The sequence below is a fragment of the Mauremys mutica genome, chromosome 9 (genome assembly GCF_020497125.1).
Source record: "Mauremys mutica isolate MM-2020 ecotype Southern chromosome 9, ASM2049712v1, whole genome shotgun sequence".
Lineage (NCBI taxonomy): Eukaryota > Metazoa > Chordata > Testudines > Geoemydidae > Mauremys > Mauremys mutica.
In genome coordinates, this window is record NC_059080.1 from 1,261,438 (window position 1) to 1,275,570 (window position 14,133).

The 14,133-nt window shown below is 50.2% G+C and overlaps 1 protein-coding gene across 5 annotated transcripts in view; it reads right to left on the reverse strand.

Moving 5' to 3' along the window:
• Positions 1 to 14,133, reverse strand: part of DLG3 (discs large MAGUK scaffold protein 3) — a 169,684-nt gene that overhangs the window by 108,323 nt on the left and 47,228 nt on the right. The window contains exon 1 of one of the 5 annotated variants that reach the window (XM_045030740.1): positions 10,026 to 10,377. The exons of 3 other annotated variants lie outside the window; for them this stretch is intronic. In XM_045030740.1, coding sequence (XP_044886675.1) covers positions 10,026 to 10,361 — 336 coding nt within the window. In that variant the 5' untranslated portion in view covers positions 10,362 to 10,377. Of the gene's footprint in view, positions 1 to 10,025; positions 10,378 to 14,133 lie in introns of those variants that run through there. One more of the 5 variants, XM_045030736.1, reaches the window with a different exon arrangement.

Sequence of the window (14,133 nt, forward strand, 5' to 3'; positions counted from 1 at the left end):
CTCTGGTTGGATCCGGGCCATTTCTTGCAGCTCTCCGGAGCTGCCTTTTATTACCTGCATCGTCTCTTTATAGAACAGCTAGAGAGGACAGAACAACTGTCTGCATTTGTCTGAGGTGTGCAAACTCCAAAGAGAGAGAGGGAGAGTTTAGGGATCCCTGGAGCTGAACTAGGAGGAATGGCATAAAACTGAGCAAAGGAAAATTTAAGCTGAACGTCAGGACATTTTCCAAGCAGTGAGTGGGCAATAAGGCTGTAAAACAGCCCTGCAGCAGAGTGCAGGAAGTCCTAGCTCATGACTGGGCTCAAACAAAACTCCATTTGTTTGTTTTTTTCTTGGGTTTGACAAAAGTGATCCCAGGCTGAGGCCATTTAAAGGGTAAAGGGGTGAAGCCTGCAGTGGTAAAGAAATGCCACCAGACTGACCGCAAAACCACACGCAACCCACCCCAACCCCAGTGAGTCTGAAGAGGAGCCAGCAGCCAAGCCCTATACCCACTGCAAGGCTGGAAATTGTAGGAGAAACCTGGAAGGGGGGAGAAGAGATAGGCCATGAAGTTCCACACAGGGGTCTTGTCTTTGCAACCCCCTGCTTGCTGCTGAGCAGCACGCCGGCAGCTCTCTGTATGTGAGCACAAGCGGAGCACAGCCACCCACACCACTCAGGGTATGCCTACACGGCAGCCAGTGGTCTGTTTGCAGCTGGCGTAGGCATACGTGTGTTAGCTTCAATCTAGCTAGCGTGGCTCAAACTAGCAGTGAAGACAAAGTGGTGCAGACGTCAGCCTGGGCTGTCCAGCGGCCTGGATACATACTCTCAGGCCTAGTCCATGCCAGAGTCCACACTGCCACATCTTCACCGCTAGACATACCGGTACCCAAACCAGAGCCTGTTCTCCTCTTCACCTTCCCTTGATACTTTTCCCCTGTGACCCTGGACACAGAAACTCATTGGAGCAAAGACTGCTTTTAGCTGTGTGTCTGAACAGTGCCCGTCACCATGGGGCTCCGAGGTGTTACCGCAATACACACAAATAATAACAACAGACACATCCAACTGCCTCAGCTTTCCCCATGCACAGCTTTCATGCCAGGAGTCTGAGATTTTACAACCTAGCAAACTCTGTACTACGGTCAGCCACTCCGAATCTGAACCTTAAGCCAGAGACACCTTTGTACTTAGGCTGCATACACTCTGCTGCATAAATCATTGTGGACCTAGTTTTAAACATCCCAGATCTGTGCAAAACAGGGAAACATACAGGGCTGAAAACGTCCCCAGTTGCAAGGATTCTTGGCTGGGCTGCAGAAATATGCAGGGTTTAACATTCACTAGCAGGGACACAGAGCTCCATGCTTTTCTGTGTTCACTCTGGGGGGCTTTTAGGGACTAGAAGAAACCCTTACCCAGCAGAATAGGGCAGACAGGAAGCTTTCCCAGGCAAAAGCAGTCAGCTTCTGAAGCCTCTAAATTTTCATTTAAAAACAATTAAGGCAATTAGGTTTGAACATGAAAGTTAGGTGTCTTGCTCCGTATTCAAGCCTCTAAACCCAATTTTTATAGGTGCTATGTACTCACAGATCCTTTTTGTCCTGACAGTTACCCCCTAAAATTGACTCTCATTCCCACAACAAGAACATTTACTGTCATCTGATACACTCATGCAAGGGTTTCTCCCTTAAAAACAAAGACAGATACAGAAAGAAAGAGGGAATATGGGAGGTTGTTTAAAAGACGATTTGCTTAATCTTTGGAGTTTCAAATATTACAGTTTCTTTTCTGTTTTGCTTTGTGCTGTGTGTTGAATAGTTACTGAACGTTAAGAAGCATTTCTTGGGTGCTGCAAAAGCAAACCACATCCTTGATAACAGAACCTCAAATCCAAATGATTGTTCACAGAAGTGTAAACCAAAGAAGTAACAAAAAGGAGAACTTTATGCTGATAGCATCTGAATAGCCCTGTCGAATCCTCACTCCAGGCAGCCCCGGCACTTTTCACCCTCACACGCACCTCGGGATAGTTGGTGTCAAGTAAACTTTTGACATTCTAACTTTACGTTTCAGACAGAGACGCTTGGGTTTGTTAAATGTTGTATTAAGGGTTTTTTACCCCTTAAATTACTGATATGTATTTATAACCATAGCTCCAACTTCACAACATTTTCCCTGGGTGATCTGTTTTCCTTAGCCTTAGGTTTAGACATAACAATCGTTCGATGTACACAGCACTTTCCATCTGTAGCGCTCAGATCCCTGTGCGGCGAAGGTCTGATCCCTGTAGTACAGGGGGGGAAGTTGAGGCACAAGGACTTGCCCAAGACCACCCCCAGGTCACTGCAGAACTCGGAACAGAATCCAGGTTTCCATCCTCCTAGTCCAGTGCCCGATCCGCTCAAACACACTGACTCCCTTCCCTGAGGTGTGGCTAGACACATGGCTATGAGTTATCAGACGTGCTGTATATTTTACCTTTTATAAAAACATTCACTTGTTCTAGTTAAAGCCCACTTTCAGGGTTAAGGGTCTATTTTACTACATTTTTGGACGCTTCTCCTTTGCCATGTGGGAGCCATGATGGCTCTGGCCCTCTGGGTGGTTCCTGTCTGCAGCGATTTGAGCAGCTGGGAGGGCTGGCTTTTCTCTTTCTTGCTTGGTTGCCCTGGGTTTAGCTGCCTGCCTGTTACAAGGACTCTGTGCTGTGTCAGTGTGCAGCTTCTGCAAGCCAAGTTGGGCCACCATCCGAGCTTGTCAATTACGTTGTGCCAGCCAGCCACCCACCGGTGTCTGGGACTCACACCTTCCTCCGTCGGCAGGCTTTGTACCATGGGATCCAGCTTGGATTGACACTCTTGAAAAAGACGTACACATGTGGGTTATTTACCCTTTCTACAACTCCATGGCAGGACTTGGCTCAATACTTCCAATGGCGGTATACCCATCTGTCTCACCATGTGTCATGCCGTCACATGTCAAAGGGCCAACTATACTGTGACAGGAGACTTGCTTTTGAATGGAATTATCACTGATCATTGAGGGTTCACTCCTGTGAGATTAGGAGTGCCCCCAATTCTCAGCACCTTGCAGTGTCAGCTCTGGTGGGACATCACTTACCCAGGTTTTACTCGGAGAAATGCCCATTGGCCCTGTGGGAGAACGGTCCCTGATCTGGATTTCTGTGCTCACCAGAAATAGTTCCTAGGTCACCTTCCGTGGGAAGCACAGGGAGGACACTAGACAACGAATAGCAGTGACCAGTTGTACTGCAGACCAGAGGAGTCATTGCTCCATGTTAAAAAGCACATAGGATGCGACGCTGAGCACGCCCTGCCTTGGTGTGTGATGGTAACACAACCTGATAACTCTCACGAGGCAACAATCTTTCTGGGATGACAATCTTCTTCATAAAGCACCATCTCTCCTGAAACCTGCATCTTACAAAATCTTTCCCGCCTTGGAACCCTCACCATTAAATTCTCCACACCTCCCCTCTCCTGAATTGTTGGTCCATGTCTTAATTAGACAAGAAACCAGGTCCCCTTCCTTCCCTCTTTTCGTGGGGTCTCATGGATTTCACTCCCCTTTTCTCCCTCTGCACCTTATTCTTGGGTGATCTCTCTGCTCACATGGTTTCAACTACCATCTTTATGCCAATAATTCACAAAATTTACCTCTCCACCCCTGGCCTCTCTCCGTCTAATGCAGCATTTCAGGCCATCTCACTGATAGTTTCTCAGGGATATCCTACCATCAAGTTAATGGGCCTTGATGGGCCAGGTGCTCAGATGGCATAAAGTAGCAAAAAGTGCCACTGAAGTCAATGGAGCTTGGCTGAGTTACAAAGAGCTGAGGATCTGGCCCAATATGACTTAAGCGCAGAAGATGCTGGAAGCAGATGGGGTGGAAGCAGTGCAGGATTTGAGGAGTGTGTGAGACTGGTCCTATCAAACAGGTGGGAAGATTATCTTGGTGGCAGCGATTTGTGTGGACTGGAGGGGGTGACAGGGTGTCAGGAAGGCTAGAGAGGAAGAGGTTACAATAATCAAGATGACCAGGGGCTGACTGAACGTTTCCCTGTAGGCACAGAGAGGGAAAGGAACAGACTTTTCAGACGCCTGCATGTGTAGGACATGGGCGAGGGAGGAGCTGAAGGTTACTAAGGTATGGGCATGAGTGACAGGAAGGAGTATCTGTCCAAGGGGAAGCGGTGAAGGTCTGGGAAGGAAGATGAGCAGTTCAGTTTCTGGCCATGTTCAGCTAGCGGATGGCAAGCCAGCCAGGAAGCACTGTGAAGACCCCAGCTCACATGTAGGGTTGGATGGAAGGAGACACGGCGAGAGCAGCTACACAGATTTACACATCAGCAGCAAAGAGGTGGTAAATGAATGTAGGTGAACAGAAGAGAGGGTGTCAAGTGAGAGAAAGAGGAAGGCCCCGGGCAGCAGCCCCAGGACTCCCACAACCAAGGGGAGAGGAAGGGTAGGGGTGAGGCTAACCCAGCGAAAGACACTTTGGGAATGGTCAGAGAGGTGACAGGAAAACCAGGTGGGGACAGCAATGGGGGGGGGGGGAGGAGAACATATATAGGAACAGGATCAATGCATCCTCTTTTGCACTGTATTCAGCCCCTGAAACAGCAAGGGGAGAGGAGAGGCTAAGGGCGGATTTTGCTATTGTTTTATCTACGTCTAAATTGCTAAAAATAGCTTTCACAGGGTTTGAAATCTTTAATTAAAACCAAGTCCTGATGTGCAGCAAATCCCTCCTGATGTGCAGCTGAGCTTGCTCCTTCCACGAAAAGGCCCTCTTGGTATGTTCCAGTATGGCCTGCCATGTGCAATTCCCCATTCCTTCTGGAATGTATCAGTCCCGCTGGAGGCAGCTGACAGGCTCACTGTGCCTTGGAGACTCAGCCGCTACTGTGCCTTATTTCTGGTCTGTAAATTCTCACCTTCCTTCACTTTCCCTGGCCTGGACAGGCCAGAATTTCACACTTTATAGAATTACGTCTCCACACACCAGGAATGGAGCTTGGAAGGAAAATTTACCCCTTTCCTGCTTTGGCTTCTCTCTCTCCTCCTCTCTCCCCGAAACACTGAGAACTCCCTCCTCCTCCTCCATCTTCAAGTACAAAGATTTAGCTAATTTCTTCCATGAATAGAATATAAGTAGCCATAGCAACATCAGCCTGCCAACCTTACCACCTCGTATGTCTCCATGTCCCCATCACCCTTTTCTTGTTCACCATCCCCTCCACCTCTTCTGGAAGCCAGCGAGGCATCATCTCTGGCTTCCAGCCTGTTCCCTCGCTGTGTACGTCCTGTTTGCTAATCTTGCCCTTTACAGTAATCGGCCATTCACTGCTCACTAGCCCACTGTGTCTTCCCTGATATTCTGAAGACCAATATCCACACTCTCATCTCAGAATTTTTTTCCCTACATCTTCTCTTTTTCAGATACAGACCCACATCAACCTCCCCTTACCCAGCAAAATCTCGGAGGTCACCCACCTAAGCAACCCCTCTCACAACAGCACCTGAGACCATCTCCAGATGGGCTTCTTCCCCTTTCACAGTGCTGTGAAGCCTGGCTCACTCCTCTCCTTATCCTTCTGAGCCCCAGTGCTCCCTGTGACGTTAAAAACCATTTCCTCCTTCCCAAATCTCGGGTACAGTTCTCTGGATTCTTGGTGCTTTGTCGTCCTGGTTCCAACCCGTTATCCCCTGGGGTCTCAGAACGCCAACGTCCTAATCCTTGTCAAAACCAGCAGGTCGGCCCTTGCAGGCCAAGTGCTACCTCCAGACACGCCTGCCGCGATTGTGCCAAAAACACCACGTCAATTCTCCCAACTGAAGGGAGAAATTAAAGCAAATGATACTTTCAGTGGTCAACTAACCTTTCCTTAGCAACTCCCCACAGACATCAAACCAGCCCACACCCATGGACATGGCTGCCTGACCCTTCTACTGCTTTTCCCTGCACAGGTACAAAATCCTGCCAAAGGGGACGTTTCTACGTGCTGCTGGGATCCCCGAGATGCCCTCTCCAGGAAGTTTAGTCCTTAGGTTCCCTCAGAAAAAGACACCACCAGGCACCTCTTGCTCCTTTAGCCAAGCCATGGGTCGACAGGTACTCGGAGCCACCCTCATCACCTACCTCCTGGTTTGCATCTGTGGGTACTTCCTGCACTCAGATACAGTCATGTTTGGCTGTTTATCGAACGGTCTTCTAATGCCACTCTGCCTGCGTGACCATATTTCTCCCCCATTTGCATAGTCTCCCCCCCACCCCCAAATGACATGGATGGCAGGCTTTTTAAACTTCTACAGTGCCACGGAATTCCAGAGAGGCCCATGGAAGGAGACAGTGGGAGAACTCTGCTGCACTGGATCCTTTATTCAGTAATGGGCATTTCACATCAAGCAGGGACAGCGAAGCTGAGGCAGCCTCAAGAAATACAGGACATTTGCTACTAGGATGGTTAGCGACCAGCTTAATTTAAAGTATGTCTACGCTCCCCTCTGGGCCCCAGAAGTTCTGCCCATGTGGTAATTCTCCATCTGTCACTGGAAATTCTTAGTATCCCAGAACAACTCTCTGAAACTTGGATGTCTCAGTTTGTCTCTTTCTAACCATTGGGGCTCCCCTTCACAGTGACCAGACCCCCACTGTGTTTTGGGCTCTCGTGGGTGGAGAGGAGGCCCTTCGGCTGAGGCTGGTTCCGAAGATTGTTCCGGGGTGGGGTGGGAAAGGGTCTGGTTCCTGCCTGCTCTGTTTGTGATTGTGCCGTGCTTATGGAGTGCAAACATTGGCATCCATGTCCTAGAACCTTAGTGCAAGGGACAAACAAAGCATAGGCTTCAGCACAACATGTCAGCGCAGCCTTAGATGGACGTCCTGGGAATTTCGAAATGCTTCTCTCCCCTGGGAAGCCTGGAGCATCAATGTGAAGGGGAGGGGAGGGGCTTCTGGCACTTAGTTCCTCTAGCCACTGCAGCTCGGTGATGCTGCCTGACCGGATAATGTTGCTCTCTGCCTTTCTTCCCTTTCTCTAGGAAAGGGTTAGCGCTGATTCCTCTGCTCACCCACGCCCGGCCCCACTCCCCATTCCCCGTGTGCTGGCAGGCAGAGCGGGGAGGGATGTGGAAAAACAGAACAATTAAGGAACAAGAGAGATGGTGAAAGAAAAAGTGGAGGAGAAGAAAGGACCGAATTAATAAGAGGAAAAGAGATGACGGGTGGATCTGAGAGAAGAGAAGGAAGAGAGCTAGAAAAGGAGAGGCAGTCGGGCATAAAAAGAAAAGAGACGAGAGAAAGGAGTGAAGCCATTCTGAGCCCTCTGCCCTTCCTGGAATTGGGTGTAGGGGCTTCTCGATTGCTGGCATAAGGCAATTTGTGGGGGGAGGAGGGGAAAAAGCCAGGCCATGAGAGGCGGGAGGTGGTGTGTGTTAATGTTTCTGATTATATGGTGTGCTTTTGTGCAAGGCAGCATGTGTGGGCACGTAATGTAAGCCTTTGTGTGGGGCACACAGTTCATGTGTTTATAGGCGGTAAATGAACATGTACCATATGGGAGTGAATACTGTATGCGCGACCACCTCTTGTGTGTGTCACAGTATACTGCATGCCTGCAAGCATCTGAGCAGACACTGTGCACACGTGCCTGCTTGCATGTGAGGGAGAGAGAACAGGTTGCAACGGAGGAGGAGAGAGGTGCAGAGCCCACAGCGAAACAAGCGGGTCCCTCCTCTCACAGTGCAGTCCCCCAGCCCCCTCTTCCTCCTCCTGCTCTGTCTGCACGTTCCTTTTCAGCTCAGGTTTGGAAGTGGTTCCAGGAACACTTACACCATTTAAAGGGACAGCCCCATGTAAGAGCAGGCTTGGCTTTATCCCTAGTGCGACACAGTGCCGTGATGTTTGTTCCACATTCCCTCCAGAACAATTACCTTTAGCATTTGCAGCCCCCATCACACTCCCACTTGATCACAAAAGCCCTTTCAGCCCCAGAGCCAATCCCCTTTACTGCTGGACTGGCCAGGCACAGCTGTTTCTACTTGTCCACCTTTTGTCCCTCTGCCTGTCCACAACTGGACGGTGAAGAACATTGATTCCTAAGGCTCAGACATCTTGCACCTTCCTAGCAGAATGGGAACATTGCCGAGGCATTTGCTGCACAGCTTTACTCAGTGCATAAATTTGCTACACACCAGGGAGCAATTCTGCCTTCTCTGATACATTCTGTGTTCATACCACACACACACACACACATATGATACATGCAGAGCCTTGCTAGCCACATGTAAGCTTGCACACCGGCAAGGCATCACTCCATCTATACCTTGCACTGCTGGGAGATGGATTTGCTTTCTTCCCTTTAGCAATGGTAGAACCTAATAAAGCATTCTCCAATCTGCAGACATCCAAGCCAAACCAACCTCTAACACTCAGTGGTAGCATCACAAAGAGAAAAATGACTCCTGTTCTACCATTGCAAAACATGAAGGATTCCTGCATCTGAAAGCATGGCCCCTTCTGCCCAACCCAGCTCGGCTGATGACACTGATCAAACGGACATTTCTCTCTCTCTGTCACCGTTTGCAATCATCTTAACAGGACCGTGGGCCATCCCAGCACCCGTCTCTGACAGGGTTGGGGGTGGGGAGGAGAAATGAAGGAATAACAGGCACTGGCTGCTTTGACATCCCTGTGCCTATCTCGCCTCTCGAGCTCCATGCATTGGATGGAGCTACAGCACAGAAGGGATGGAGCCAGCTTGCCAGGATCCAGCAGGAAAGCTAGATACAGATTTAGGTGAAGAGACAGATGGAAAGAAACCATCCTCCTAGGAGGACGTTTGGTTTTGGGGCACTCTCTGTAAACACTCCTCTGGGAGTTTCATTTCAGAACCAGATTATTTCAGACACATGCAGGGATTCAGCCAGTAACCAAGAAGGACGTAGAGGGGAAAGAACAGGGTTTGGAGGGGAGCGTTTCCGACTGATCGTTGTTGTCGGTTCATGTATAGCTCTTAAAACGATAATTAGAAGAATCATAAAAAGTCCAACGTAAGGTTTGAAGCTAATGAGTGAGAGAAGCAGGAGACAGAGGTAAATGCTGACTTACATTAAAGCAAGGTAAATTTTTTCTCAGCCTGGGTCCAGCCTCCATTTTACGGCTTTGCAAACAGACTCCATCCATTTTCTATGCTGGCTGATGGGTTCAAAATAAGATTGGTCTCTCCATGTAGAAAAGACGAGAGACAGCCTGGCAATTGCTCCTTAAGGAGATCAGTAATCAGATGGGAAGAAATAAAGGCAGTGAAATGAGGCAGAAAGCACACGGCATGCCAGAGACCAGAAGAGGGTTATATAATTATCGATGAGGATGGAGAGCTAGGAATAACGAATGGGGAACAGGCTCTCAAGCCCAATGGAAGGTGGGAAACTAGTTTGGTGAGTGCTGGCCATTGGCACCAACAGCCTCAGAGACTGCCCTGCGAGCAGTATGCCTGGTGCCTCGCACACAAGGTCTGATGGGACACTCGACATCACCGAGACTTCAGGCAACGGCATCCTAAGCAATGAGAACCTGGGGTGGGGTGCCAATGACCACCGGTACTTGTGCCAAGCAGAAGTCAGACATGTCTTAGCAGCTAAGGCCTCCGGAGGCTGTGCCTAGCCCAGAGCAGAACGAGAGACGAGAGAGTGCACCGCCTCAGTGCTGGCCTGGAAAGTCCTGGCCCATCCAGCCAACCCCAATAGCCAAGCAGTGCCGAAATGTGCTACAGGACACCACCTTCTTGCCAACACGTGCCTCTTTTCGAATGACTTACCCACATTCTGCAGAATCCAGGGGCCCTTCCAGCCACCTGCCCCATCCACAGGTACCTCAACCCCCCCTCCCCCCATTTACTCTAGACACACGGAGGCCGAACGAGTGCTTAGGATGCCTGGGGAGTGGTAACAAGCCCTGTAATAAAAGCCCCCTCTCCCCCCGTTGGCCATGGGGAGCCAACCCGTGTCCCATACCTGTTCATACCAGTCGCGGTTCGAACATGTGCATTCTGGCCACCAGTTTGTGCTGTTCCCGTTCATCTTGGGGGTGCTCTTCCCCTGCCCCTGCTTCAGGGGAGCAGGGACATTGTCCCGGGAGGTGGGGATGAGTTTGCTCTTACTCCTAGAGGTGGGGGTGGCTCCCCCCTGGGATGGCAGGGTCTGTGAGCCATAGCCCCCGTAGCCGTACTGCTCATGCTGCCACTCGCCGTAGGATGGAGGCTCCATGCGACGCAGGGCCGCCATCCGCGTCACTTCGTAGCACTCTGGGCACTTACAACAGTGATGGTGCTTGTGCATATTTGATTTCATAATATACACACAACCAAGAACAAAAGGGAAAAAAGGCAAGAGATGGAGAAAGGGACCCCCCCTCCCCGAGCAGAAAATGCGCCCGCCTCCTCTCCCTCTATGCACCCCCTCCCCCTCTTGTAGTCAGAGATGGTCCAGAGTCTTCTGTACAAAAACCAGAATTACAAATCTATTATCTCCAAAGGATAGCCACCCAATAAAACCGGTTTCTGTTGTTCTGCATTGCCGGCCATTCAGGTGCTAGCATGTCAGCCTGCCCCTCAGGCCCTGGAGAGCTGCTGGCGTGGGGGGCTCGGTGCAATCAGCTCTCGGCTTTGCTTCATTGATCTGCTTTGCTGCTCCTCCAGTCCATGGCAGAGCAGTCTCTGGCCCCTGGCAGCCGTGTGCGCAGTCAGGCTCCCTCAGTGGGTATGTGCAGGGGGTGGGGAGAAGGCAGCTTGCTTCACCTGCAGGACTTGGGCTGGAGGATTCTGCTGTTTCTGGTCCCTGGATGAGAAGGGAGAAGGCGAGAGCATCTATCTCCAGCCTCCCCGTTCTCCCGGCCCTCAGCCAATCACTGCACAGGGCAGCATCAGCAGCGGCAGTGAGAATGTTAAACAGCAGGCCCTTAAAGACACAGCTGCCTCATTCCTACCCCTGGAGCCTGCTGCACCATTCAGCCCCCTCAGGGAGCCAGCTGCCAATCACAGTGCTGGAAATAAGGGGCAAAAACCCATCCTGGCTGAAATGACTCCGTCAGAAATCCCACAAAATCCACAGGCCCTCAGAAGTTACCGGTGGAAAAGGCCCAGGAGGTCGCTAAGAGAAGCAAGGGATAAGCTTGTCATTCTGCAGCCTCCACAGACAATCCCCTTTTGATCTGGCATTTGGATGCCATGTACAGTGGTCACCTTTCAGAACGGTAGTTAACATAACCACATATAAAGTGCCCTCACTACTTGCAATGCTCCCGGGATACCGGACAGGGAACAGCTAGGGAATAGTGAATGCGCTGAAGCAATAGTAATTATCTAAAGCAAAAACTGGAAGGTGTATCAGGGTAACCACTGCACCGTAAATCCAGAATCTACATTAAAACAAACTCAGGAGGCCTCTTCCCTCACGGTCGGGAACTCCCAGGGAAGGCTGCCTGCTCATTTGCTTTCCAAACAGCAAGAGGCCTATCGCTCTGTACCCCATGTGCTGCAACACCTAGGCACAATGGAGGGAAATGAAGAATAGAGGGAAATGGTTAAATCCTTATGTTCCTGCTGTTGGGCCCTCTCCCATTGACTGGGAATGAGAACCCCCCGATTTTTCTCTTTTAGCATAAGCAGGGAGGATAACACGTTTTCAGTGGGTAGACTCAGTGCTAGGATCAACGGTAGCACAGGCAGATGCTGGACTACCTTCCACAACACAACTCTGCAAACACATTTCAGTCTTGACATGTAGCCCCCCTTCCCAGTGCAGTCCTGTCCCCATCCAGACATGCAAACTTCCTGGTCACTTCAGCCTTGGGCCCTACACAGCACTACCAGGAATCGGAGTCCTGACCTGCAGCTCCCACTGTTATTCCATGGCTCCCCACAGGCAGCTCCGCTGACACCCTTCAGTGCCACCCTGCTGCCGCCTGCTATTCCAGTCCACATGCACACCATAACTCTCTCCTGTGCCAACCCCACCCTGCTATTACAGGCCTAGAGCAGAGATGGACAGTCCTGATTTGTGCAGTGGTTTTGTGATATGCACAAATTGGGGGACAGGAAGAGACTAAATTCAAGGTCACCATAGGACGGTACAAGAAGCTTGGGCAGGCAGAGGGCAGTGCTCTGTGCACAGATTCCTACGTTCCAAGGCCAGAAGGGACATGTGATCACCCAGTCTGACCTCCTGCGTAACACAGGCTGTAGAACTGCCCCAGGATAATTCCGAGAGCAGAGCTGTTAAAAAAAGTCCAATCCTGATTTAAACATTGCCCGCAATGGAGACTCCATTATGACCCTCCGTAAGCTATTCCAATGGTTAATTACCTGACTATTAAAAATGGACACCTTATTTCTAGTGTAAAATTGTCCAGCTTCACCTTCAGCCAGGGGATCGTGTTAAATCTTTCTCTGCTACGCTGTGGTGCCCATTATTCAGTATTTATTCCTCACGCAGGTACTTGCAGATGACCCCTGGAATACAGGTCACCTCTGTACTAGGAAGAAAGTGAAGGAGTGAATTGGAAGGAGTTCAGAGAAGAGCCACTAAAATGATCGGGGGCTGAGCTACGAGGGACAATCACAGGAATCTGTTTAGTTACGTCATGCTCCTGCTAAGTAGGAAACTGAAAACAGCCTGTAAGTATCTGAAGGGTGTAATCCGCACCCAGGTGGGAGAGGAATTGTTTAGAGCAGTAGTACAGCTAGGAGCAATGGGTTGAACACAGAGTCTAGAACCTAGATAACCAGATTAGATGCCAACGAACAGTGAAAACATGAAACACTGAGACAAATGCCCTGACACGGAAGGGAGGAACCACCACTCGGGATATTTAAAACTAGACTGGATAAGGCCCTGGAGACTGCTGAGGAGAACAGTCCTGCCCCAGCTCCCCGGGCCTGGACTAGACAGAGCCTAGCTGTGATTATTTCTGTGCTAGGATTCTGTACAATGAAAGAGTTGCTGGGACTAGCTCCAGGTACCAAACCCAAGCGCAGATGGAGAGACTAAGAGCACAAGAAATTCCCACTCAGTACGCAGCTCCCCCGCGGGCTGCTCAGTGTGAGAGAAGGGTGAATAATGAATACACCTTTCTTCCCTGGCCCAGAGCCCAGGGAGCTGCTCCCACCCATCAGACAAAGCTCAGAACCAGTGCAATTGGGTGTTAAGAGATGCTGAGAAATCCAAATGGCTCAATTTTTACCCACTTTAATCCCCATCTCCCACACTCCTTTGGGACACATCAGTGCTGCTCCTTGATTGCAGACAGTGCTAGCCCATGGAGCATCTCCTGGGGGTGTGCACAGTCCTGCTGCTCACATCATTGTGTCTTCTCTTGACTCTGGCTGCAGGCATTATGAGGCAGGGACTGTCGCTTGCTATGTGTTTGTACATCAACTAGTACCAGGAGTCCTGATACTGACTGGGGTTTCTGGCTGGCCGTGCAACACAAATGAATAATATGGACGGCACTGGCTTCTCTGCCTGGTTTCCAGCTGTTAAACTGCAACAAAGAGCTAAAAATACAGAAATATTTTCCTAATGTCACTTCCCCCATGAGCAATTGCTGGAATCGCTACAAGGATGTTATGCGATCGCAGCAGGAGGGGAGATGGACACCAACACTCTCTTGATTAAGATGTGGTGCACACAGGGACCCCAAGGACCAACCCCAGGCCCCAGCTGAGATGTGTGAAGCCCCCACTGTATGTTGCTGACTTGGGGCTGAGCCGTAGAATGAAGTTTCCAGTCACCTGCGGAGCCCCTCACTTGTTTAACCGCAAGGGGCTGTGGCACAGGTTTCTAGGTGGTTCATATGTATTCAGGTGAAAATGACACACGCTACCAAGTTACAAACATTCATAATGCCACCTCTGCCCCACAGGCTTTTCGAGAAGCCAAATACAATTCCTAGCCCAGGAAAGCCCAAAGTTCTCTGGAAACCAGCACATAAATCAGCTCTTCTCGTTTAATAATGGCTGTTGTGTCTGCCAGCCCTGCAAGGGGGTGTCACAGACGTACCCTTAACCCTGGAGTGGGATTCACGGAAAAAGCCAATCTAAGCAGTTAGGCTAATCATGCGTTG